The 27,040-nt window shown below is 52.5% G+C and overlaps 1 protein-coding gene across 3 annotated transcripts; it reads right to left on the bottom strand.

The window, feature by feature from the left end:
- Positions 1–587: 587 nt before the first annotated feature.
- Positions 588–25,994, bottom strand: MAN2C1 (mannosidase alpha class 2C member 1). 3 transcript variants are annotated; one of them, XM_059714741.1, is made up of 26 exons: positions 25,864–25,994; positions 22,465–22,590; positions 18,420–18,543; positions 17,580–17,650; positions 16,890–17,067; positions 15,185–15,374; positions 13,836–13,942; positions 13,352–13,462; positions 12,829–12,921; positions 12,295–12,411; positions 11,197–11,292; positions 10,364–10,509; positions 10,074–10,197; positions 8,812–8,933; positions 8,154–8,239; positions 7,601–7,771; positions 7,060–7,142; positions 6,835–6,929; positions 6,085–6,189; positions 5,599–5,755; positions 4,937–5,080; positions 3,415–3,524; positions 2,780–2,859; positions 2,428–2,573; positions 1,385–1,488; positions 588–1,232 (listed from the first exon to the last, which is right to left on the bottom strand). In XM_059714741.1, exons 1-26 carry the CDS (start codon positions 25,962–25,964, stop codon positions 1,118–1,120), a joined length of 3,102 nt encoding a protein of 1,033 aa, XP_059570724.1. In that variant the 5' UTR covers positions 25,965–25,994; the 3' UTR covers positions 588–1,117. The 3 variants fall into 3 exon arrangements, with proteins under 3 accessions (XP_059570724.1, XP_059570725.1, XP_019333368.1); XM_059714742.1 differs by lacking the exon at positions 12,829–12,921; XM_019477823.2 differs by lacking the exons at positions 18,420–18,543; positions 25,864–25,994 and having other exon boundaries at positions 22,465–22,553.
- Between the last annotated feature and the right edge of the window lie 1,046 nt (positions 25,995–27,040).

The following is a 27,040-nucleotide window of genomic DNA, read 5'->3' on the forward strand; positions in this document are numbered from 1 at the left end:
CTGGCCATGGGCAAGCCGTTCACCACAGGAAACAAGTAAGTTACTGTAGAAAACATGGCTGGGAAGAGCACCTCAGCCCAGCAAGGGATACGATGTCTCCTTTGTTCCATGGGAACAGGTAATGGCCTCTTCTCAGAGCAGTGCTCTTACAGAAATAGGTCGATATTGCAGCTGCAGGGCTTGTCCCAGGGATAGGCATCCCATGCTATGGCCACAACAGGCCTAGCTCTGGTCCTGGACTCCTTTCCCTGGCATGATTGCCAGTGACAGCCCATGGCTCCCTCTGGTGGTGTCTGCAGTGCTGCCTAATGAGCACTAGACGGGGAATAAGGAGACCTGGGTTCCCTGCCTGGCTTGGCCACTGGAGGACTTGGGTATATCAGTTGACCTCCTGGTGCCTCAGCTCCCACCTCTACCATAGGGATGACACTAGTGCCCACCTTTATAAAGTGGTTATCAAGCTGTGGAGGAAGTTCACCTGAGAGCAGGTGGGCACTTGCTGTCTGCCTCATGCTCTGAAGGCTGGGGGGGGGGGGGAGGGGGGGTCCTCCACTGCAAGTGCAAGAGGTCAAAGGTAAACAAACACAGCAACTTCGTCCATCTTTAATGCTGTTTCTTTCCAGGCTCTTGGCTGGGCAGCTTTACAGAAAGAGAAGGTGCTTTGTCATCACCAGGGAAAGCACTGCAATGCAAGTGCCCTGGAGGGAGCAAAGGACCAGCTGGGTTTGGGGGAGCGAAAGGAACAGAGGGGACATCCTCGGGGAGAGAACTCTAGAGACGCTACCTCACACGCACCAGGATTCTGTGCTGAGGCTGGTCCCTGAGGATATCAACCACCCCAGCACCAGGCTTGTCATTGTCTGCCCACCCAAACCAGATCTCTCCTTTGTCTATCACTATGAAACCCCGCCCTGAGAAGATACTGACACTTGGCAGCCATGTCCTACTAAGATGGTAGTGTCCTACTATGATGTTCTGGGGAAAGGGGTTCTCTGTGCTATGCCCACTGTGCAGCTGTGCTTTGGGATGTCCATGCGCCCATTAGCTGAGCTGCTGAAATTATCAGATGACGGCTGCCTGTGGCATTGGCTCAGGGATAGGATACTAGTGTAGCTCACTACCCGAAGACCAAGAGCACGGAGATCACTTGGAATGGCGTAAAGGAAAGCTTCACACCAAGCTCCTCCAGCGGCAGGTGGCTGGTTGGGTCTGCCCGTTCTAGGAGGTCACATCTGGGAGAGGAAGAGACAAGGAAGAAAGCCCAGACTTACAAAGGTATTCAGGCTTACACATCGCCTACTGATTTCAATGGCCAGTTACAGGCATAGGTACCTTTGGGAATCTGGCCCTGTATTTCCTTGACCTCCACCTCCTTCTTACTTACATGATTGCTTCCTTCACAGGAAAGCAGGTCTGGAGCCAGGTGACTACAGTGCTGCCGTGAGACTCATACAGTCGGGCCACCAGGACGCCTGGCCTGTCCTCAGCCTGAAAGGACAGAGGGGAAGGGTCTCCTCAAGAGTTGTGACAGGCAGGCAGCCCTGTGCCTTCTTTCAGGGCATCAAATAAGCCCCCGCAGCTTTGCCTCACCATTTAAATGAGAGGAGCTGGAGGGACCACACCTGCTTACCCACAGGCCATCCACCTGAGGGCAGGGAGGTCATGCACAAAACCTGGCTGAGGTACTTTATTTGGAGCAGAGGCTGATTTCTGCTCCTCCCTGCAGGGATGCCTCAAGTTCTTACTCATCAAGAACCAAAGCAGTATTTTCACTTGTCCTGCCTGGGCTCCTCGTGTTCACATGAGGATGCCACTGGGGTCTGATTTCCAGAAAAGCAGCAGCCCCTTTGTCCCACAGTGAACTGGGAAAGAAAGATGGGTGCTGCGCAGCTCTGAAATCAGTCCTAAAAAGTGTTGGAAAGTGAAACTTGCATCCCTCCAGCTTCCCAAAATAATTCCCTGAGCCTCATCCACAGGTCAGGCATCACCAAAGCTTCTCTCCAGCCCTTTTTTTGAAGTTGGTGCCCTGGGCAACCACGAAAGGGAGATATTATGCCACCAGGAAGAACCAGCCCGGACAAAGAGCATGCAGATCAGTAAGATGGCTGCACAGGGGGTCAAGCCCAGACTATTCTCAGTGGAACTGAAGCGTCCCATTTGCAGTGCTCTTCATCCATATCATCCAATGAATAAGAAATAAAAGGGGGCAGTGGCTCAGCTCCAAAAGGAGGAATGGAGAAGAGTCATTCGAGCAGATTAAAGTGTGGACAAATAGGATGGAGTCACACTGAGAGTAGCATCACTGGGTCAGTCCCAAGTGCTCTCCATGGGCCTGACCCCAGCACAAGAGCTGGCACAGCTCTGTAGTCACATTCATCTTAGAGAGCCTGGTTGTCCTCTCCTTGCCTCGCTCCTTGGTGCACTTGCCTGCTTGATGGTTTCTAGCACGACAGCTGGGGAAGACACACAGAAGGCGCTCCAGGGTGGACATTGCACAGAGACAGCCGGCATTGCGTGGAGAGGGAAGTTCAAGCAGTAGGCGTAACGGATCACACCAGCCTCCTGGAAGGAGCCTACACAGAGAAAAGAGCCACCCTCCAGTGAGAAGACAGTGCCAGTACCTTCCATGCTAGGGGGAAGGGAACTTCCTCCACACCCAGCATCCCTCTGCCCCACACAGAGAGGGGAACCTTTTCCTCATCACCACCCTAAGGGAGTGAACAGACTCCCTGAGTGGGAGTGAGGAACAGAATCAAGCTGTTCACCCTCCAAAACTCACCCAGGTGAGGCATCACAGCATAAGTGAACTGATGGTGTCCCATATCTGCAGTGGTGTCAGGGGACTTAGGTGCTCTCAGGCTGAGAATGAAGGGGATTATAGCCATGGATTCTCTAAGTGGCAGCAGATAAATACAAGCCCCCCCTCCCTTCCCCTCCCTCTGGCTCTCCTACAAAATAGCGCACACATTCCTCACCTCTCGCTCAGGTCCCCCACCTCCCCAATGACAAAGGCTCCTTGAACTCTCAACACAGTGCCAGGCTCTGTAACAATAACTCATTAAGGGAGGATTTCCACCTACAAGACAGCTAACTCCCTCTGCTAAGAAACAGGAAGGGGCTTGGGCTCAGGCCCTATTGTGCCTTGAGATCAAATGCCAACTGAGCCTGAGGGGCGAAGTACCAAAGGAGAAGAAAGAACCCATGAGCCAGGCCCTTGCCCATTTGGTGACAGGCAGCCATCTTGTGCCACCTCCCCTAAAGCAGCATCAGGTACTCAAGCCTGCTGCAGGGATGCAGGAAAGGGTTAACCCTCATCTCAGTCCTCCCGCCTTCCAAGTTAAACCAGCAGGACAGGTGGGAGGCAGCTGTAGCCTCTAGGCCCAGGCAAAGCCCCCGCCCTTCTCCCCCACTCACAGTGAGAGGCTCATGGTGTTCCCATGCACTGAGGCACCATATTTGCTGTCATTCAGCAGCGCTACCCCGAAGCCATGCTCTGACAGATCCATCCACTTGTGGCTCCACACCTGTGGCGGCGGGGAAAGGGTAGAATGAGCAGTCAGGCATTAGGGGGCTGATGTCCAGGATGGCCCTTTCAGACCTGTGCAGCAAGGCGGGTGCTAGAGAAACTATGATGAATGATGCAAGGACTGGGAGTGGGTGAGTGCAGAGATCTATGGAGACAAATGGATCCCAGACACTGTGAAGAGCCAGGATCTGGCAATGGGGGCCTGTGGCTGTCAATCCAGTCCCCATGAAGGACAAAGCTCTCATCCTCTCTCACCAAACTCCCTGGCAGCTGCAGCCCAGCTGGGGCTGCAACTGCTTCTTGCACAGCTTGAACTGGCCGTGAAAGACCCAGCAGCTTCCCCTCCAGCAGGGAACTGCAGCCCCAGAGGGCAGGCAGTTGTTAGCAGTTGCAGGAAAGCTCAGTGTCTCTGAGGCTGTTCCAAAACAGCCCAAGGGAAGGCGCTCTCCTATCAACATACCAGCCACAGCCACAACCTGGTGTGCATGAAAAACTGGTGCCTCCTGAGACTGGGGGGGCACCATGGCGGCGAGCGGGGACCGCCCCCAGCATGTGTCAGTGAGCAGAGACCACCCACACCCGCTGCTGGCAGTGTCATCATTGGCGAGTGGCAAGCGAGGACCACCTGCAGCTGCCATGAGTGGTGTCAGTGGCAGGGGGGCAAGCAGGGACTGCCTGCAGCTGCCACCGGCTGCTTTGGCAGTGGCGGGGGGGCAGGTGCAGGCAGCAGCTGCCCGCAAAAACCAGTGGCACCTTTGGCAGCGGTCAATCTCGGGGGGGGGGGGGAATATGCCCCCCCCCATGCCCCCCTACACGTCACCTATGCTGGTGTGGGTGCCTTCAAACCCTGCTGCAGTCAACTAAGGTAGTGGTTCTCAACCTTCTTTGTACCAGCACCCATTTGTAAACATCGATAGCCAGTCCCGACTCAGTGCCCCTCACTCTTGACCCGCTGCCCCCAGACCCCAGTGTGCGAGGCAGAGGGTGGGTGTGTGGGGCAGGGGGGCCCTAAGTAGCCCTCACAGGCTGGTACTCTGCCAGCCTGCAAAGGAAAAGCCAGTTTCCCACAATTTTCTCCTTTAAAGGAGAATCCATTTTTAAAGTTTGTTCGTGACCCTTTCACATATTCTTGCGACCCACTTTTGGGTCACCACCCCTGGGATGAGAAACACTGAACTAAGGGACCCTGCCTAACAAAGAACTGCCTCCCCCGAGATGAGGGGAACCTGCTCCAGGCAGATATCCCTTAAGGAGAAGTGACACCCCCTGAAGCAAGCCAGGGCTCCAAACAGATGGAGGACTTCTCTGAGTGCCTGTGCAGTGTGGAGGGAAGGGATGGGTGAGTGAAGAGCTACCAGGGCTATTCTGATCTACAGGCCAGAGTTTGGAGCTGGGCTGCTCCTCTCTCACCTCGAATCGGGCCCAGTCCCAAGACGTATTCCAGTGTGTTGGCCTCTGCAGGTGGCCAAACTGGATCTCATAGGTGGCATTCATGCTCCGAGCCTGCACAGGGAATTCCACTTTCAAGAACTTGTGAGCCTCGTTCCACTCCACCTAAAGTCAAGGCAATAGCAGAAAGCAGGCTCAGGGCAGGCAGGAGATGCTAGCTGTACCCTGCTGTGCTCTGCCTGGGGCAAAATCTGGCTACATCAGAATCCATCCCACTGCAACCCTAATGCTCTGAGTAAATGCACACGGAGGCTGAATGGGCACCCAGGTGGGGCAGCAGTGGTGATAATACTGTATATTACAGAAGTTTACTATCTTGGCTGCTGCCAGGCAGGGGCAGTCTGTTGGGTGGTCTAGGAGGCCCTGGCCATGATCATCTGTGACTTTTACCACCTCCAGGCACATCTCCATTTGTTTAGTGATGTTTATGGCATGGTGCAACTGCACTTGGGTTCTGCAGACTCCACAGCCTTCCTGCTTGCTTGAGAGCACAATACAAGGGGTAAGGTTTGCCCCATGAAGCTACGTGTACAAAAATAGTATTACTGAATGCCAGGGTTCTCTCTCCTCCCACCACCACAGACAGTGTCACAAGGATGCGGCCTCCACAGGCGTTTCCAAACCTGGGTCAGGAATCGGAGATAAGGGCACATGGCGTCCAGGATGACCTCTTGGGTGATGATGCTCTTCTTACTGATCTGCAGAGAGAATCTGACACTTCCTCGCAGGCCCCCTGGCAAGGTAATTTCCAGCGGCTTCACAAGGGTCATGACTGGCTTCCTAAAAGTTTTTAACACACAAAGCTGAGAGCCCAGGGTGATGACTTTGTGATCTCCAGGGCTGATGAAAGGCTCCTGCAAGACGCAAGACAAGGGGAGAGCACAGACACCTGCAGATTGTAGTGCTCTCACCAGAGATACGCACAGAAATACTCCAAACTACAGTGATGCACACTACGCAGAAGCCTGGAAAGAACAAGAACATGGCTTCCCACTGCGACAGTTCTGTTCTCCCTCTGGGAAACTGGCTCCTTGCTACAACCCCAAGAGGCAAAGATCCTTGCCAAGTCCTAAAGAAGTGTCTATGCTCACAAGGCACCACTCACCTACCTGGTTTCTAGATGATAATCCATCACATCCCAGGCATCCCAGTACAAGGGAATGTCATCAAATATCACAAACTGGTTAGCACAGGAACCCTCAGGGACTGACTCCCTAAAACAAAGCAGCAGATGAGCAGTAACTGAACAAGAAATCATGAAAGATAAAGCAGTCCTGAAATGAGACTCCAACATCAGCTGTACATACCTTACAACAGGTATGTACAGCTAGGGCAGTGACTCTCAACAAAGGTGAAATCCTATCAAGGATGCTACAGGGTGCAACACAATGTTAGCACTATTAGGAGTGCAAAAAAGATTCATGAGATAAAGCTGGAGATTTCAATTAGGAAGCCACAGCATCAAAAACATTCTGACCTGCAATAGTCTTTCTGAGTCCTTTGCAACAGAAGACTCTTATTTTTCTGTAGTCAAAAAGTAAGTGACAACTGATAGCTGGCATTTCTTGGGGGTGCCTTCAGCCTAAGAAAGTTCAAAGCCACTGAGCTAGAGGTTCACAGGGGAGGTTCTCTAGGAGTAGACTTGGTGAGGTAAGTGACCCAGACTTTCCTCTGAGGGGCTGAACTCCTGTCCCAGAGGAGGCCTGAGGTAAAATGAAGCTCAGGGATGAAGGGGAAGCTTCTAGTGACTCCCTACCAGGCTTCATCGCACAATCTGTCCAGCATGGATGGACCCTCTGGAGGTCATCCGAGTGACAGGAAACCCACATTGTACTGGTGTGAAGAAAAATATAACGCACCTCCCAGAGCTCACTAAACGAAGCGATGTCACATGTCCCATTGAGTCCAGATGAGCTGCAATAACCCCATTCTCCATGGTAATGGACCCATCCAACTGGTGAATAAGGAAAGACATCAGAAGACAGCACAGCACACACTCCACACAAGCCACAGGGGCAGAGGCGGTCAGAGGGCCTAATCCAGAAGGGAACTCCCCCTAGGTTGGACCCCACAGGGCAGCTCACCTGTTTAACCACCCTTACAGGGTGAGGTGGTGTTAATGAGTCCTTCACCACAGAATAGCCCATGCTACAGACCTTCACAAGAGCTAAAAGAAATAGAGGCAAAGAAGTTCACTCAGTTTCCCTTCATTGGAGATACCCTCTCTGGCTCCATGTGAGCCTTCTCTCTCATTGCCCCCTTCTACACTAAATACCTCCACCCAACCACTACTCTGAATGCAGGATCTATAGGATCCTTTTCCCCTCCCTGTGTGAAGATAGCTTCCATGTGGTGCTGAGAGAAATGGAATCTCTTTCTATAAATCAAGGGAAATCCTGGTCATGCATAACCTTGAAGCCCTGAAGGCTGACACGTGCACTGCTGTCACAGGTGCCTCAGGAGTGACAGCTGTATATCCTGCTGAGATATGCATCTTTCATAGCTGTATTGGTCTACTTTTCCAGACCCACCTCCCCTCCTCTGCTATCCATGAAGAGGCGTAGTGTGAATCACTGCTCCATGAAGGATGACCTAGAAGTTTTTAGGTAGGCAGTGCAGCAGTACCTAAGGTGTCTGCTCCGGTTGGTGTGGCCCTGGAGATAACTTCCGTCCGTTCCCAAGGCAATGTGTTCAGGATTAAAGTGCTTTCGGCTGCTTCTGAGCCAGTCGGCAAAAGTTTTCCAATCAAGGACTGCACAGCTTCCTTCAGGAGGAGAGTACCCATACCACGGATTTCTGGGTGAAGAGAAGCCACTTGAGTGAAGAGCAGATTGTTAGGGTTTGTAAAGCAAGAAAAAGCTTGCTAGGTCCTTCAGACACATAAAGCAGCCAAGGAATGACATTCAGTGTTCACCCAGCCATTGGCCATGTTATTCATACAACCTGCTGCTACAGGAAGCAGGACACTCAATGCAGGAAAACAGGGGAGTTAGTTATTACCAATGCCTACAGCATGTCTTCCTAATGGAGTTATGCATGCCCCATGAGCTCCAAAGAAGCTGCACCACAGGCAAATGTTTACAAATGGACCAAAAAGCAGGTACAAAACCTTTGAAGCCCCCCCCCGGCAGAATGTCTTACAACCTGCTTGGGCCCTAACCCAGTGTTCTCCACTCACCTTCATAGTATCTCATGGCATCCTCTGCTACCAGCTGGATACAGGTGCCTGGCAACACATCATGGAACTGATTCAGGAGCAGAAGCCTAAACCCCAAGGAACAGGAGCTCGGAATTAGATTCACTTCTTCATGAACTACAACAACCTCCTTCTGAAGGATGAGTCTTGCCACACCCTACAGACTGCTGAGAGGAAATACCATCTAGCTAGGAAGATCTCACACCTGTTTTTGGGCATTGGGTTTCACCTCCATCATCCAAAATATGACTGATGCTGGGCCATGATCAATGGTTATAGGAAACAAGGAATTGTGTCGTAGGCTCCCAGGCCAAGAGATCGCCAAGCTATGAGTTCATTCAAGCATTCTCTAGTCTTCTGAAAGGATTCCCAATGTATGGGAGAGCAGAAGGCACAGGGCTGGGAAATCACTGAGACAAGTTTACTTTTCCCTGGGATAAATTCTTAGTATCATAAAAAGATAACAATATGGCTAGAAGAGATGCCAGGAGGTCATCCAGTCCAACGCTTTGGTCAAGGCAGGATCATCCATGTCTAAACCATAGTGTCAAAGTGTTTGATCAATCAGGTATTATAAATGGGTGCAATTCTTGGGGCAACTTGACCCAGTTAGTGATGGTACTCAGATAAACTAGTTTACCTCCAGAGATGCTGCAGTTTGGTGGCAGGATATGGGAAAGCACTTTTCTGTGCCAGGGCCAAACTGCTCAGGACTTCAACATCATGCAGTATCCGCTCACATTCCCGATTGCCTTTCTTTATCTGATCCCAAAGCAAAAATAAAATGGGTTTTAGAATGATCATTCCTCAGAAGCACGTGCAGGCATCTAAACTACATGTGGGAACATAGGTAACTAATATCAGTTGACAATAAGACAATCTTTTGCCTGGGAGCACCTTCTCCACACAACCCCCTCCCACTACAGCAGCAAAGACTGCTGCCACTTGGGCATGAGCTTTGTTCTAGAAGATGGTTCTTCCCAAAATGCAGTGATTCACACTTGCGTTATCAACAGTAAACAAGCACAACAAACCTAATTATTTTCAGTATGTAACTGGGGAGCTAGGAAGCTCTTAGGGGAAGGGATTAAAAGTACTCCTGCATGCTGTAGAAAACAGAAGGGTGAGAAAACTCTCTGAATACAGGACAACTCCCCTGTGCAGGGGCATCATCCTGATCTCCAATGAGCAGCTCCAACTTGTGTTCCAAGCCAGGAGAGAAGAGCTCTTTTGAAGAGTTCCATAGAACACGTTTAAATGTATCCTGTCAAAGTGCTTGTACCTGGGATAGAAGGTTTGAAAACAAAGAAAACCCTGACCCCACAAAACAACTGGTTTTCCTTTGGGCTTTCACCATTCCCCAATAGCACTGAAAAGCCAAACTCACCAACTTTGTGCCAGTGCATTAGACCTAGGAAGTGAAATAAGGTGTGCCTACACTTGAATTCATTGTAGACATGACACAAGAGTCTGCTGCTGGGTGTGTCTGAACGTGGGTTGCGAGTGTTCCCTTCTGTCTAACAGAGGTGTAGGTTGTAGCCGTGTTGGTCTAAGGACGTAGGCAAGCAAGGTTCTTTGGGTAAATCTGATATCTTCTTTAGACCAACTAAACAGTTGGAAAAATTCTTCTTAGCAAGCTTTGGGATTTCAAAACCCTTCGTCAGGCTGAGGAAGCACCTGCAGTTGGTGTGTGCTCTTCCTGGATGGAATTCCATTTACTATTCATTCCATCCAGGAAGAGCACACACCAACTGCAGATGCTTCCTCAGCCTGATGAAGGGTTTTTAAACCCAAAGCTTGCTAAGAAGAATGTTTCCAACTATTCAGTTGGTCTAATAAAAGATATCAGATTTACCCAAAGAACCTTGTCTGCCTACTGTCTAACATGATCCCTGGGGTTACCTGAGCCTGGGTAGTGTATGTGCCATTATGCAGCTCCAGAAACAGCTCTCCTATCCAGGTGTACAGCTGTGACCCATCTCTCTCCAAGACAGAAAAAAACTGGTCAGGTGTAGACATCTGAACCCTTTGGATGAGAGATACAAGAAGGCAGATTGTGAGCAGCTATGAAACATCAGCAGACCCCTCCCAATTTTTCAGCATGTGAAAACAAAAGGAGTTAGCAGATGCATCCTTGAGAGCCAGCTGTGTATTCCACTGAGCCTGAACAGGGTAGGGAACTTTCCTCTCACCTGGGCAGCCCATCAATGTCCTTCATTCTCTTCATCCTGTCCAGCATCTTCTGGGTTGGGCCACCTCCTCCATCTCCAAAGCCAAAGAGAGCAACACTGTGGTTCACACGGCCTTTGTCTTTGTTGTTATTCACAGTCTTCAGCATCTGGAAGGGATTGTACACACACATGCCACAGGCTCTCAGGGCCATCATGCACCATGAGACCAAGGAAGCCTCTGCAGACATTACCATCAGACATGTCGCTGAGTGCTCCCCACCATGGTTGTTCACTTTTCAGGCCTGGCTACCACGTTATATCCAGCAGGGGGAGCTGGAAATGCAACAGCCCATTCAAATGAGACCCAAGCAGGGTGCAGGGCCCCGGGGCAAATCAGCCCATGTGGGTCTCCGCCCCCGCTCAGATCCCACAGGCCCTGGACCCAAAGAAGCTGCCACCACCGGCGGCAGGGGTGGGGGGTAGTGAGCAGCTGGACGCGGAGCCGCCACCCTGCCCAGCTCCACACCACTGCTGCTCCGCCCAGCTCCACAGGGCCCCGCAAAGCGTGGGGCCTGGGGCAGTTGCCCTGATTCGCACCCCCTAGGGATGGCCCTGGACCCATCCCTCAGTGACCCATCAACCCTCCACTCTATGTTTCTCTCTAGAATGTAGTTGATTATCACAGTCCAAATCACAGACACACAGTCAGACTGTTCTTCAGAGTTACAACCTCTCCAAGCAGGACTCCCTCCTGCAGCTCAGGTGCAGGGTGGCTGGCATTTCTCTGCTTGCTGGATGTGCTGGGGCAGAGAGGCAGGGGAGAGCCCACCTGGTTGAGAGTTTGCTTCACTCACCTCTTCCACGAAGCCTTGCATTCCATACGAGTCGCCAGGTGGGAAATGGGCCAGAACACTGGAGCCATCAATGCCTTCCCAGAAAAAGGTGTGGTGCTAGAAGAGAGCAAGGCATCAACCTATTGAAGCTGTGGTGTCTCCTGGAGGCTCCAGGGGGAGCCCTGCTGGGCTGAACAGAGTGCAGTAATACTACAAGGAGACACCTGGCTGCCCACCATTCATTTTTCGAAGATGTTCAACACCTGGTCATCCATAGCCAAGATCGCCTTGTCTTGGGCTTCAAGACTCCTGATTCTGTCCTGCTCACCAATACACACATACAAACACACCAGTGCATGGGGGATCTCACATGAACATAAACATACACTTGCCCCAATGCACAGGGGGATCCTGCACTCACATGCACACCTGCACACTATAACAGACTGGCCATTGCACAGCCCATGGATACACATGCACTCCTAACCTGACAGGTATCTTGTGACATTGACTAGTGGTCTAACAGCCAGTTGTGCTCCACACATTCCCATTTCTACACAGGACTGCATATAAACCAAATACCAAAGGTGGAACCAACAAAGGAATCAGCAGATGGGAGCCGATTACATCAGTGATACCCCTACCACTGCTCCTGCAGCCCCTACTGCTTCTCTTGTGTGCTGCGCTGCTCCCCACCCTGCTACATACATTGGGTACTGCAAGGAGCCTCAAAGATCAACTGGGCTGGCACCTTAGGAGCTGCTACAGGATGGAATCAGAGGGTGACAACTAGAGGACTTTTTGCTTGCCAGGCCTGTGCTCAAATCACATCTCCCTTCAGAAGTTGGCTTTGGAGTATGCAACAGTAAGCCTGAAGGAAGCACATACAGACAGGCCAGAAACTGAGATATGGTCTCTGGGCCACTTCCTACCATCCTCCAAGGACCCAAGAACCAGCTGAGTGTGCTGGGATCAGCAAAGTGTGACTTCACTAAAGCCATGAACTAGGCCTGTCCCCAGCTCTACCTAGGAGGCTGAAGGAGCTGTTCAGCCCGCAGGAAGAACCAGAGCAGAGCCTACTAGACCCATGCCCATTCCCATGCCAGCATAGCCACTTACTGGAAAGGTGTTCACCAGGCTCCAGCTGAGTTTCTGAGTGAGGAACCGCCATATTCCACAGCCGCGCATCAACTGGGGCAGCTGGGCAGAGTATCCAAAGGTGTCTGGCAGCCAGAACTGGGAGCAGGGAGAGAAACACAGACAGTCCCATGCCCAGAGCTCCCTCAGGCTGTGTACGCAGGCAGGGATACATACATTAGCATGACACTCCCCTCCCCCACTCCTGGCTTTGAGCAACAGTAAAAACGAGCCAAGTATCACCCGGATCCTCGTGCCCAGCACAGGGACCCAGCACCTCATGGACACACTGCTGGGTATTGGGTCCTAGATGAACTGGACACTGAGGAGCTGGAGGGTACCCCACTCAGGGTTATCTTGGGCTCCAGGAGGCCAGGCTGGCTGGACTTTCCCGAGGGAATTCACCCCGCAGAAATGAAGCAGAGACCCTGGGAATACCAGCTCTAGAAAGGAAAGCACAGAGCACTCTGCCCACATGGAGCAAGAATGCAAAGAGCTGCAGCGAGGAGTGCATACCTCCGTGCAGAGCTTCCCAAACTGCTCCTGGAAGAACCGCTGGCCCTGCAGGAACTGGCGCACCATCGACTCCCCACTGGGCAGGTTCCCATCCTGGGGTGGGGGAACCACAGGCCTGATGAACACTGTGCAGAGTGAGGGTGCCCTCTGCTCTCGCCCCCTGAACCACAGCCCCCACCGTTGCCCTCCCAGGACAGAGCAAAGCCTGACAGCTGCCAACCGAGGCAGGGCAGCCACATGTAGACTTGATGTGCTCTCCAGACAAAGGGGGGCCTAGGGGAGAATAGAAGAGTTGCTGCCAGCACATCTTGGCAACTGCCTTGGTCAGGAGAGAGACGGAGTTGGTTTGAGGGCAAATGGGCCCTAGCAGGACTGAACAACACACCTCAGTAACTGCTGTGTTCCAGGCCCCCTGAACTGACTGAATTCTGGCATTCCTTTTTCTGGGGGCCTGGGGTGTCCTGGGCCTGCTCCTGTGCAGAGGAGCTCAGGAAGCGATGGGCCAGGGCTGCCATGTTCTTACCATTTCTACCCAGGTGCCTCCAACAGGTATGAACTGTCCCTTCCTGGCAAAGTCCTGAATCTGAGCATACAGCCCAGGGTACCAGTTCCTCACCCACTCCAACTGCTGTGCCTGGGGAGAAGACAAAGCTTGTCACCTGATGGAGGCTACTTCCAGCTCTCATAGGCTTGGGGAAGACAGCACACAGCTGAGCTTCTGGCTTTAGGCATCTACAAGCCTGGATTTTTCAATAGGTATCAAAGGGCACTGCAAATACAACCAGGCAGACGGCTCTTGGCTAAAATACAGGACACCACGGGCACCTAGCTCCTGTGACTGAGTATGCATCGGGCCCCACACCAGAGAAGGAGTCCTGTGTAGAGTTTCACAGCAGCAGCCCCAACCAGCTCTGTCCAGAGAACAGGCACAGACTCTTAAGCAATTCCCATCTGTATTTCCTGAGGGAGTTTCATTGTCCACCTGCAGGCAGGAGACAGCAACTCACCTGGGAACAGGTAAAGGTCAAGCCCGGGTTCTTTTCCATCAAGCGGACAACGGTCACCCAGCTGCGAGCACATTTCCGGATGGACTCCTCGTACGGCCACAGCCAGGCTATGGGAACATGGGCAGCTTTGTGGCCTTTGTATCTCAAATGGCTGTGCATCATGAGCAGGTCCAGGGAGGTGAACCTCCCCCTCTGTGCGACATTGGTCAGGTTGCAGTTGGAGTACTGTGTCCAGTTCTGGGCGCCGCACTTCAGAAGGGATGTGGACAATATAGAGAGGGTCCAGAGGAGGGCCAATCACATGACTGGTGGCAGCAAGGCAGGGCCTACGAGGGGAGGCTACAGGACCTGAACCTGTTCAGCCTCCACAAGAGAAGGCTGAGAGGGGATCTGGTGGATGTCTACAGATTGACCAAGGGGGACCAGCACGCAATGGGAGAATCCCTGTTCCCCCGAGCACTACCGGGAGTAACTAGGAATAATGGCCATAAGTTGATGGAAAGTAGATTCAGGCTAGATATCAGGAGGCACTATTTCACAGTCAGGGTGGCTAGGATCTGGAACCAACTTTCAAGGGAAGTGGTCCTTGATCCTACCCTGAGGGTCTTCAAAAAGAAGGCTAGATAGACACCTAGCCAGGGTCATTTGACCCCAGCATTCTTTCCTGCCATGGCAGGGGGTTGGACTTGATGATCTGCTCAGGTCCCTTCCAACCCTACCTACTATGAAACTATGATGTCACACACATACACACACCCCAAGCTGCCTGCCAGAAGCCATTCTGTGCTATCTTCTCCAGGTGGCCAAGACAGAAGTGAGACCTGCCTAGGACCTGAGCTATGCTGCCTTTAACAAGAACTGAGCACAGAGCAGCACCAAAGACATCAACAAAATATGCCTATTAATGCACCTGCATTGCAAGAAGTGTGGTTACAAGTGCAGAGGCAAGAGGTCTTTCTTCATCTCCTGCCCCAGCAACACTCTTGTCCAGCGCAGATGTGCTGGTGTCCTGGGCTCTCCACTCCTATTTCCCTAGCAAGGCCCAATCCATGCTGGAAGTATGAAATCCAAGTGAGGCAAGGTCCAGGCACAAGAGGCTATCACAGGCTCCTCCATCAAAATGCCTTTTAACTCATGCTTCATCAAGCCAGACAAGGCTAAACACCTTTTGCAAAGGGTAACAGAGATAATCCTTATCCTAGAGGCTCAGACCATCACTTCCACCATGCACTCAGTGCCTCCTGGCCCACTATCTGCTTTGAACCGGGTTCCTCCCAAAGCCAAGGGCCAGGCCTACTAAATCTCAGACCATTCAACAGGTGCCTATGATAGCCTAGCCACGCTCTTACCCGAATCAATGTGGCAGTGGCCCATGGCATGGATCGTGTGCTGGCTCTCTCCATTCCTCTGGCTGAAGAAGGTGGAGGCAAGCTGGTGAGCTGCAGTGAAGGTGGATGGGTCTGTGACGTCACAGAGGTTCACCATCTGGTTAGCTGTGTACAGAGCCTGGAAGCTCCTCTGGTTTTTCTCCCCAAGGTGCTGATGGAGGGGAGAAGCAAGGAGAGCTGAACCATGAGCTTAGCACCTCCCAGACTGGAAAGGCTAGTAGACCCCACCCTACAGAGACTGGGTCTGAATCCCTGCACATGTGAGCAGGACATACACAGAGACCCCCTTTCCTGCCTTGTGTCCACTCTCCACCCCCCCACAGTGTCATACGCTGCCCAATTCTACACGGACACAAAAGGAGCATTCCCCTCAGCAAAGGGCCCTTGTGCTTCTGGGGCCTTCATGCCTCTGGCTGGCCCAATGGGAGATGTTGCCAGGTAAATTCAAGCAACAATGGGTCAAAAATTAGCTGGAGGGCCACACCGAGAGAGTGGTGGTGGATGGATCGTTTTCAACCTGGAAGGATGTGGGCAGTGGGGTCCCCCAGGGCTCGGTCCTCAGGCCCGCACTGTTCAACATCTTCATCAGTGACTTGGACAAGGGGGTGAAAAGCACCTTGTTAAAGTTTGCGGATGACACTAAGATGTGGGGAGAAGTGGGCATGTTAGAAGAAGGGACAGGCTACAGCTAGACCTGGACATGTTTCAAGGGTGGGCAGATGAGAATAGGATGGTTTTCAATACTGACAAGTGCAAGGTACTGCACCTGGGGAGGAAGACCCAGCAGCATACCTACAGGCTGGGGAACGCCCTTCTTGTCAGCACAGAGGCAGAAAAGGACCTTGGAGTCATTACTGATTCCAAGACGAACATGGGCTGCCAATGTGAGGACACAGTCAGTAGGGCTAACCGCACCCTGTCATGCATCCACAGATGCATCACGAGCAGGTCCAAGGAGGTGATCCTCCCCTTCTATGCGGCACTGGTCAGGCTGCAGTTGGAGTACTGCATCCAGTTCTGGGCGCCGCACTTCAGGAAGGATATGGACAGCATTGAGAGGGTCCAGAGGAGGGCCACTCACATGATCCGGGGACAGCAGTACAGACCTTACGAAGAGAGGCTATGGGACCTGAACCTGTTCAGCCTCCACAAGAGAAGGCTGAGAGGGGATCTGCCATCTATAAACTTACCAAGGGGGACCAGTGGGGAATGGGAGAGACCCTGTTCCCCCGAGCACTACCAGGAGTAACTAGGAATAATGGCCATAAGGTGACTGAGAGTAGATTCAGGCTAGACATCAGGAGGCACTACTTCACAGTCAGGGCGGCTAGGATCTGGAACCAACTTCCAAGTGAAGTGGTGCTCACCCGTACCCTGGGGGTCTTCAAAAAGAGGATAGATAATCACCTAGCCGGGGTTGTTTGACCCCAGCATTCTTTCCTGCCCGTGGCAGGGGGTTGGACTTGATGATCTGCTCAGGTCCCTTCCAACCCTACCAACTATGAAACTATGAAACGATAGCCAATACTTACTCTTCCAGGTTGCTTGGCAGAGGAAAGGGCTGGAGCACTGGGAGAGGAAGGGAAACGAAGGGGAAGTCATAAGACAGAGGAGGAAAGGAGGCAGAGAAGGTGGAAAAGCAGAGACAGAGGAAAAGAGCATGTACCTTGGCCATGTCCAACAGTATCTCAAAGTCTACCAGCAGCTCATGGACATCCCTATTGAAGACGACCAGCTCCGCTTTATTCAGAGTGAATTTCTTGTCAGGGTCCGGAGGTGCAATCATGGTGCCCTTCCCAGCCCCAAAGAGGCCGTTGCAGGCAACCTCCATATAGAGGCTCAGACTGGAGAAACGAGAACAGAAAGGAAGCAAAGGGGCCACGGGTCCCATCCCTCCGCCCTCACTGAGCCAGAGAGCACCAGACACATTCCACAGGCAGCGAGTGACTCGGAAACAAGGCTCCTCAGAAGTAGATACCAGACCAAAGGCCTGTCAGAGCAAGGCCAACAGCTGCCTCTCCTGGTGGCCAATCCAGGTGCTTCTGAGTAAGGCATCTCATACCTGCCTCACTGTACAGCACTGTGTGCTGGGTTGTGGACTGGAGGGAGAACCTCACACAGACCCCAGCAAGTGAATAACTTATGCCCTGATGCACAAGTATGGATATGTCTTGCCCCTGTTATCCAGCCAGCTGCCATCTCCAGACCATGGGTGACAATGTGGCAATATGGCTCTCCTCGTGATTTGGCAAATGAAGCTGTAGGGAGTCATGGACGCTTTCCTCCTCAGGCTCCTCACAAGCAGAGGGGGGGCCATAGAAGTGTAAGTTGGGCATGGGCTTCCTTGAATACTCACTTGTGAGGGTCTGTCTCCATGAGGCTGTCTGTCAGGATATAGCTAGTCTTCTCACCTTCTCTAGTCAAGCCCTGTGTGGAAAAGTAGGAGGGTGGACATTTGAGCTTGGAACATTGTTGTCACGGTTCGGAGACAATACACACGTGAGAGAGGGGCCGCCAGAGGGTCTCAGGGCAGAATCAGTGATGCAAGGATTCTTGTGATGTGGCCATACAGATATGCGGCAGGTCACCATAGAGCGCTGCACACAGAGGGCATTTACTGGAAGATAGGGGGGCCTGAGCTCATTATCTTTTTGACACCTCCTCCCAGCAGTACTGATCATTCACAAGGCATGTGATGGAAAGGACTGGCTCTTCCTGGGCGCTGCTGTTAGCTTTAATAAAACCCCAGAACAGCCTGCATGCTGTGGGCAAATAGCGGGAATGTTACTTTAACCCCTGTCCACTCTAAAAAAAAAAAAAAAAAAAAAAGGAGGAAGGAGTACTACTTAGAGTAGAAGAGACCAAGATCTGGCCCATGGAGCCGTGCTATTTGGCCTACGGGGCTGGAAACTTGGTGGCAGGAGTAGTGGATCCTGTTGCTCCTGGAGCCACAACAAATAATGTTGCTGCTACCAAATTCCAGCCCCGCAGGCTACATGAGGAAATGGGTTTGGATAACTTGGGCTCTGCTGATTCAGAGGAAAGGAAAAACCCAGTATGATTCAACTGAAGGGAATCCTGAAGTCCCTGTTATAAAAGGCCACAAGAGAGGTCACGGAAGTTGGTCAGGCTGCTGCAGTGGCCTGGCAGGTACCCAGAGCAAAGCTCCCAGGCTGACCCCTGCACCTCATCTCACCTGGACTGGCTGCGAGTCCCTCCACACCATGGCCTCCCCATCACTGTCCCAAAGGAGATGCACTTCCTTCCCTGCCCACTCCCGTGGGATGCTGAGCTCCACTTTAAACCAGCAGGTCCACCATCTGAGAGAGAACACAGCCATGTCACTGCACTAAAAACTGCACCTCCAAGCAAGGGATGTTTCATTACAGTCTGGTTAAAACTTCTAGGGATATCCACAGGAAAGCTGCTTAGGGCATGCAAATCCACAGGAGACAGTTCCTCCAGGGCTTGCCTCTTACTGACAACAACAGCCCAAGGGAAAGGCATCACACTAAGAGCGCTGGACACTCAAGTCTGCTCTGTATAGAATGAGCATGGGCGCTTGGAAGCAGCAGCACAAGCTTCCCATCACCGCCAACACGCTTCAGGCTCTGTCAGCAGGAACATCCTGGGAGATCACTGTGACCTTAGCTGAGATGGTCCCCATGTGGATAATGTTTTTGTGGTGGTATTACAGTGTGGACAATGGTCTCTCAGAAACCAAGCAGGTCCCTACAGAACCAGGAGTCTGAGTCCAGCCCAGGTACCTGTTCTGTGGAGCACCAGTAATTCAACCTATTCTCAGCACAGAACCAGGCCCTGAGTCAGTGTTGCAATTCCTGCATGTCAGTGGGTACATCTGCTTGAGATGCTAACTGCACAATAGCCTAATAATACTATGCAGTAGTGCGTCACAGCATGACAGTGCTAATACGCTACTGCACAGTAGCGTCACTAAAAAGGTGTTTGCCAGTGCTAACACGCAGTAACTCCAGTTACTGTGCATTTATTATTTGATTATACAAGCACTAAATTAAATGCACAGTAACTACTGCACATTAATGAATGTGTAGATGTGCCCAGTGTTGTGCAAAAGGTACGCTTAGGTAGTGTTGAGAAGGGAGCTCCCCTTCTGCAAGCAGAAGAGGGAGACAAAGTTGAGGGGGGGGGGAGAGGGGGTCTCCTGATCAGTGTGAGGTGACACCAGAGAAGCAGGGATGGAGCAGCTTCCTGTCAGACAGAAATGGACCTCAGATGGGGGGGTGGAAATGGATTAAACCAACAGGATTTCACAAACAGAAATGTGTGAACAATGGATTTGCCAGGTCTGCCACCAGAGCAAAAAGATTCTTTAAAAAAAAAGGCCATTTTGGCTCAACCTGAGACAAAAATGTATAATTTAATTTTCAGGTTACATTTCACAATGAAAAGATCCCTTTGAAATGAAAAATCAATATGTTTCATTATGGAAACGTCAGATATTTGCTAGTTCTTCCCCCTATTTTCCTTTGGACCAAAACTATCTGCAGATGCAACCTGAACTCAGACACCCGCAACCCAAATTTAAATTTTTCACCAAATTCAATATTTGCCAACACAATCTTGACCAGCTATGTTTATGAAGGTCCAGGGCTTAAAGAAACACTCCTTGCCTTTCTGTAGCTTAGTATGGAGCAAAGCCCAGGGATTGCTGTTGTGAAGGGCACACGAAAGGGAAGCTGGTCACTGAGGGGCTCATGACAGCCAATGAAATATACCCCAGGCAGAAACCTTGGACCATATTCTAGTCTGGAGTTAAGTTTTATAGCCAAAGAATCTGCTAACAGGTACTGATGTCAGAAACTCTGCCACCTTTCTAACTGTCTCAGCACAGCAATGGGTGGTGGGAAATTTGCCTACAGTTTTGTCATTATGGCCAACATACACATCAAAAATACACATGCATCCTAAATATGGAACTGAAAGAATTCACAGCAGAGCAGGCAGGGATTTCAGAGCACCCGGCTCTCCGCTTAGTCCCACCCGCGACACTGACTTGATATGAAACCCTAGGCAAGTGCCTTGATTTATCTGTGCCTCAGTTTCTCTTCAACAAAGATAATCACAATTTTTTTGTCTTAGTTGTGGGGGGGGAGGATTAAGGGGGTTGTGAGGAATAATATGTATACAAGCACAAGCAACCTGAAGATGCCAAGTAACAAGGTTGAGGGGAAAAATCAGCCATATCTGTACCCTGCCATTGCGGATAATACTAGTCATTCATGGCTGTGGACCCTGGGAGTAGAAACTGATCATCACCAGGGATCCAGGTTTTCCGTTTCCCACGGAAAAAATGGAGAAAACCACAGATTCTGTTTTTATCGGAGAAAACGCATCATTTTCTTTTTAGCAGAGAAATCCACGGATTTTCCACTTAGGAGCCAATTGCTAAAGGGCGGGAAACCCCCAGCCCTGCCCGGAGGAGGAGAGAGAGGGGGAGGGCAGAGCCCAAGCCTCTGAGGCAGTCAAGGCAGGGTTCACACTCGCCCTTCGCCCCTGGAGCATGGAGGGAAGTGGGGCTTGGGGCAGGGCTGGGGAAGATGGTTTGGGGGCTGAGGGAGCAGGGGTGCTGCCTGCCCCAGGCAGCACATCACAGCTGGGAGCAGGGCCAGGGGGTGAGGGCAGAGGTGCCCCTCTGTGGGGGGCTTTGTGAGTAAGCGATGCGGGGTGCGGTGCGGTGGTGGGGCTGGGAATGACTGCGCGCCGCCCGGCCACCACTACGCTGCGCTGCGCCACTGGCTGCACAGCTCCGAGCACGGCTCCGCAGCGGCAGCAGGAGGTTTTGTACGCAGCGGCCGTCACCGCTGGCATGGGCAGCCCCACAGGCAAGCAGCAGCGGTGGCTGCCTCTGCCTCCAGAACCTCCCACTGCCACTGCGGAGCCGTGCTCGGAGCTGTGTGGCCGGAGGCAGCGGCACGGCGCGGGGTGGTGGTGGGGATGGCTGCATGCCACCCGGCCACAACCACGCTGCTGCTGCCGCCCAGCAGCTGGCCGCACAGCTCCGGGCAGAGCTCTGTAGCAGCAGCGGAAGGTTTTGGAGGCAGCAGCCGCACTCCAGGTAAGCGGCAACACCATGTGCAAGTGCAAGCCCAAGCCACCCCACCCCCGCACCCCCAACCCTTGCCGTGGCTACAGAGTCAGCCATGGAGCTGTGCTCCGGCCGCATGCCAGCCTCCCTCTCCCCCTCCCTTGGGCAGCCGACCAGGCAGCATGTGTACGGCCTGCACATGGCGGGCACCACCACACTGCATCCCGCATCACTTGCCTGCAAAGCCCCCCACAGAGAGGCACCCCTGCCCCCACCCCCTGGTCCTGCTCCCAGCTGTGATGTGCCACCTGGGGCCGGCAGCACCCCCACTCCCTCAGCCCTCAACCATCTTCCCCAGCCCTGCCCCACAGCCCCCAAGCCCCACTTACCTCTAGGATCTAGGGGTGAAGGGCATGGCTCCGCAGTGGCAGTGCTTGCCCAGAAAGCCCCTCCACCCTTCATGCAGATGCCACCATGGAGATATGCAGCTGGTTGTGGGGCATGCCACTGAATGCAAGCCCCTCGTTTCACCCCCCAGCCAGGCAGCACATATGTGGCCTGCACATGATGGTTGCCACCGCACTGCTGCTGTCGCACCCTGCGCCACTTGCCCACAAAGCCGTTCAGGTGGCCATGGGATGGTAGCGCAGGGCACAGTGGAGGAGTTGTAGTGGCGGCCTCCGTGTGCGAACCTCTTGTCAGGCCGGCCAGCATGTGTGTGGCCCACAGAGTGGCATCCCTGCCCTCACCCCTGCTCTTGGGAGCGGGCACAGGGGCACACTCCCCCGCTTCTTGATCTACTCCCCCAGCACCTTCCCTTTCCCCCACCCTGCCCTGCCCCTTCCCCCCACACACACTTACCTGATGGGGTGGGTGTCAGTGTCTGTGTCTGCATGTCTGTGGGTCTGCTGTAAAGGGCATCAGGAGGGCTGTTGAGACTGTGGGGGGGGAGTGCAGGGCACCAGCAGCACTGGGAGGGGCTGTGGGGGGCCTTTAATTTTTATCACGGATTTTGGGTTTTTAATCAGAGAATTTGCAGTTTTTAATCAGAGAAAACCAGGATCCCTGATCATCACACACATTGCTCCAGAGGGGACATGTCAATTTTACAAGACCACCATATTTTAAATACCATCTCCCCACATTGGCAAACTCCCCGAAGGCTGGTACTCACGTGGGCCCAAAGGCATCCCCGACTGCTGCAGGTCTGAATTTCTGTTGGACAGCTTCATCATATGGGATTCGCTGAGGAGTCTGGAAGCAGGAGAGAGAAACCAGGGGGCAGGTGTCCCCAAAAAGCCTGCAGGACAAGGCAAGGAAATGAAATCTGTGACCCTTTGGAGCCAAATTCTGGCATCGGGGGATGTGTCTTCCAGACTTCAGACCTAGTCTGGCACAACACAGTTTTTCCTAGTTTGTGACTGAAGAAATACTCAGTTTAAGGGAAAAAAACCTAAACAAACCAGTCTTTTAAAAATTAGTGATCCTCAATCTCATTAGCCTGACAAGAATTTCAGCATGGGCCACATCAACAGCAGTATATCTGTTCTGCCTGACACATTCTCACACCATCAAGTGCCAAGAGGTTGAGACTTTGCAGTTCCCACAAACTATGCTTTCTATGTAAGCAGCAGTGGGTGTTGACACAAGATGCATTAACAACTGCTGTAACTAATGTTGCTTTTGACACTAGTATAATTCATACAGGGGCAGGTCCATGAGCAGCTCTGCCATGGCAGATTCCCACAGAAGGTGCCATTATAATAGCTTTTCACTAGATAACTTGGGAGTCAGTCCTAGCCTGTTTGCCTTGAACACCTAGGAGTGAAGCCAACTAAAGCTGCAGCCCTACATGACATATGTCAGTGTGCAGTTACTCCCAAGTTTCTGAGGACCATCTAAGCATATTAACCGATAATATCTTTGCCACTGAAAAAGCAACCTGAAGATGCCAAGTGCCAAGGCAGGTGGAAAAATCAGCCATATATGTACCTGCCACGGCAGACATTTCTACATATTGGTATAGCAGAAATAGCAGAGCTGGAGCAGATCCCTTGTCTCCCCTTCATTTTACCTGTGACAGGCTGTAGGGTGTCTGTGGCTTTGTTTTCATGAGGTGCTTTGAGGCTGTGGTGTGTGAGAGGCTGAAGTAGATAATATTTAGGACTTGCTGTATAAATGATTGCCTATGAATGCAGGGAATTGACCTGATATCCCAGAGCCCTGTTCCAGTCTATTTCTAGGGTAACTTTTTCCCTGCAAGTAGCATGACTCAGAATCACAGAAATGTCTGGCTGGAAGGGGCCTCAAGATGCCATCTAGTCCAACTCCCCTGCTCAAGGCAGGGACATCCCTGTCTGAGTCATCTCATTCAAGGGTTTGTCTAAACTGCTCTTAAAAATTCCCAAGGATGGAAATTCTACCGCCTCTGTAGGAGGTGGGCTGTATTTTGTGTTGCAGCTTCATTTCTGCCCTGGTGTAAATCTGTTGTGTCTCTCTACCCTAGAGTTGCTAAAGCTTGACAAATGCCTTTGCAAGGACATTGGAATGTGATACATCCTATGTTCAATGTTCTGAGTATTATTAAAAACCTGAAGGGTGATTATAGAGAGGACGGAGATAGGCTTTTCCCTGTGGCTGTAGGGGACAGGACTAAGAGCAACGGCCTCAAGCAGCAGCAGGGAAAACGTAGCCTGGAGATCAGGAGAAATTTTCTCTGGAGGTGGTCAGTCATTAGAATAGGCCACTTTGAGAAGTTGAACAATTTCCATCTCTGGAAATTTTTAGAGCAGCTTAGACAGACACTTGGCTGGGATGGTTTAGACAGGGATGATTCTGTCTTGAGCAAGGGGCTGACCTTGTGAGGTTTCTTCCAGTCCTATTTTCCCATGATCTGTATGTGTTATGCACCCCTGAGAGTAGATGCTGCTCTTCCATGTCATGTTTCTCCCCCATTGCTGCCTGCTGTGACAGTTCAAAAGCATTCATACAAGCTTCTCTGCACATAGTAGCACAGCCAGACACCATGCTGTTCCACCCAAGATTGTTCTGGGACATAAACACCCCTGCAATGCATAAAGCCTGGCAAAGAGGGTGAGACTGCAGTGAGCAGGATGACTCTAACACTTCACCCTAAACTATACATGCCACATGTTACAAGGGAAAAGGGGACCTGCACCAGCTGCGCAGAGAGCCCCGACTAGCAGTTCCTACCTATAGGGTGTTCAGTGAGGCCACTGTCCACCCTGGCTTCCTGTGGCCACACTGAGGAATCTGATATGTCCAGGCTGTGTCCTGGGACTCCTATGCTGACTGGCTCGTTTTCTACTCAGATACCAATTAGATCATGGATGCTAGCCAGAAACAAGGGCACTCAGTGCGTGAAAGTTTGTCTACAGCTCTCCTAACCATACAGTTGGCCCAATAAAAGGCATCACCAGAAAACCCTTGCTTCTCATTATGTTTGACAGGCATTTGTTTAAGCTTCCTTGTGTGTATTAAAAAGCGGGAGGCCCTGTTGCTCCCTAAGTGATTGCACTGGCACACGAAAAGCCACATGCAATAGACAAAACCCTCTACCAAATGGCAAATCCCCAGGTCCATGCAATGGGGCTCTGACACATTAAACCAGGGACTGTCCTTAAAGGTATTCATGTGAACTAAATACAGGAGATGCTGTGCGTAGACAGAAATTTCAATCTAGCAGAGACACACAGTCCAGTAGTTTTAAACCCAACAGCTGGTTTGCTTGTTTGAATTCTGAAAACTAAACATGAACTTTCAAAGGCTGTTGTGTTCACTGCCAGCAAAATAGCACTGAAGAGATTTTTATATACAAAAATACATTTTTCTTTGCATACATCCTGCTGGAGCAATGCTTGTGCCACGTTCCCACCAGGGCAGTCCACTCCCAGCCCGTGGGTCAGATCTGGCACTCGTGGTTCTCCACACATCCAAAATTTGGCAACAGGGAAGCAGTAGCAATTAAAACTGCCGCTTCTTCCCCCACTGCCAAATTTCCAAGCCCTTTCTGGCTGGATCGGGTCCCGGCTAGGCTGCTCTCACACAGCTGGGATCAGGCCAGGTCGGACGCATGGACCACATCCAGTCCAGACTGAGCTGGCGCCCCTTCTCCAGACCATGGGGCAGCCTGCGCAGATGAGAGCAACAGGATAACACGAGAGTAAGTGTGGCTTGGAGGGCACTCTCTCTGAATGCTGGTTCTACCACACAATCTGCACCCTGCAGCAGACAGGGCGCTGTCCAGCGCCCCTCGTACGTAGCCTGCTCTCACGTCCCGCTTTCTATGCGGCGCTTTAAGGCCCCGATCCTGCAGCGGGGCCGCGCGTGCCTATGCCGAGCCCTGCTCGCTGCAGCATCACCTGCACCCCGCCAGGGCGGCCGCGGCGGTGGCAGCAGCTGTGAGCCCGGCCCGTGTCCCGCGCTGCGGTCGGCGGGGCCGCGGGCCGAGGTCGAGCGGAGGAGCCCGGGGCCCGCGGGAGAGGCCGCTGCGCGCGAGCCCGGCCCGGGGGCACGTGCGCTCGCTCCCGGGCGGGGGCGGGCCGGGCCGCACCTGCCGCGGAGGTTGCAGTCGGTGAAGTATCGCTCGGACACGAACTTGTCGGGCCGCTCCAGCGCCGTGCGGCGGTGTGCGGGCGCCAGGGGCCGAGCCATGTCCGCAGGACGCCCCCACCGCGCAGGCGCACGGACCCGCCCAGCGGCGCCTCTGCCCCGGGAGCCGCCGGGAGCGCGCGCAGCCGCCTTGGCCCCGCCCCGCCCCACCCCGCCGGCCCGCGCCCTGCTCGTCCTCCTCCCTCCCGGGGACAGACGTGGGAGCGCTCGCCCAGGCCGCGGGGCGGAGGGGTTGGTCCCTATCCCAACTCGGACTAGGAGCGAGCTGCTTGCAGCAGAGGACTCCGGCCTTTGCTTTCACACCGACACCACGGGCCAGCTGCCGTCCACCGCAACCCTAGCTTCTCCGTTGTCAGCAAGCAACAAGTCCAGAGGAGAGAAGTCGAGGCCTGCCTCCTATGGGACCCATGCACTGAGGGGCTGCTTAGCACGGGCAGGATGACAACACTGCCTGGGCGTGTGGTGAAACTAAGCCTCCAGGCACACACCTGCTCTCAGCAGATCAGATCCAATGCCCAGGGATCCTCAAACTGCCCTGAAAGAAAAAGCAATATATTCCAGTCACAACAGGCCCCAATTCATTCAAAATCTGCATGCTCCCCGTTCTGAGAGACACTGCTGCCTGAGCATTCGCCCTCAGGCAAGGCAAGTGAGGGGCACCAGGCAAACTGCAACAGATCTGAACACCGCGGTGCAGTCTTCTCCGAGTAATGTACATCCCTACCAAACATTAAATATCTTTAGGTTCTTTATTTGTACCACATAGACCAGCAGCATTCAACTTTTCTGGCTGTGCAGGCTGCTGGTGCGTGGGCTAGATCCAGCATGCAGAGCCGCGATTCAAGTGTGCTGAAGGCTGTCGCGTGCACTCGCATGGAGCCAAGGCTCAGAAGGCAAGGCAAGTAGCAGCTAGGCTTGGTCTGCCCAGCTCTGATGGGAGTTAGAGAAGTCTGCCCGGGAGTTTTGAGCTATAGAGAAGTCACTCCCACAGAATTCTCCCGCTGCAGCTGCTGTGTCAACAAGGAGGGAACAGAATGGGATGAACACAGTAAAAGCAATGGAGCAGGGCAATTCACATCATGGTCAGCCACAAAACAACACTGTCCACCACATAATCA

Source organism: Alligator mississippiensis, chromosome 11, assembly GCF_030867095.1.
Source record: "Alligator mississippiensis isolate rAllMis1 chromosome 11, rAllMis1, whole genome shotgun sequence".
In the NCBI taxonomy this organism is placed as follows: domain Eukaryota; kingdom Metazoa; phylum Chordata; order Crocodylia; family Alligatoridae; genus Alligator; species Alligator mississippiensis.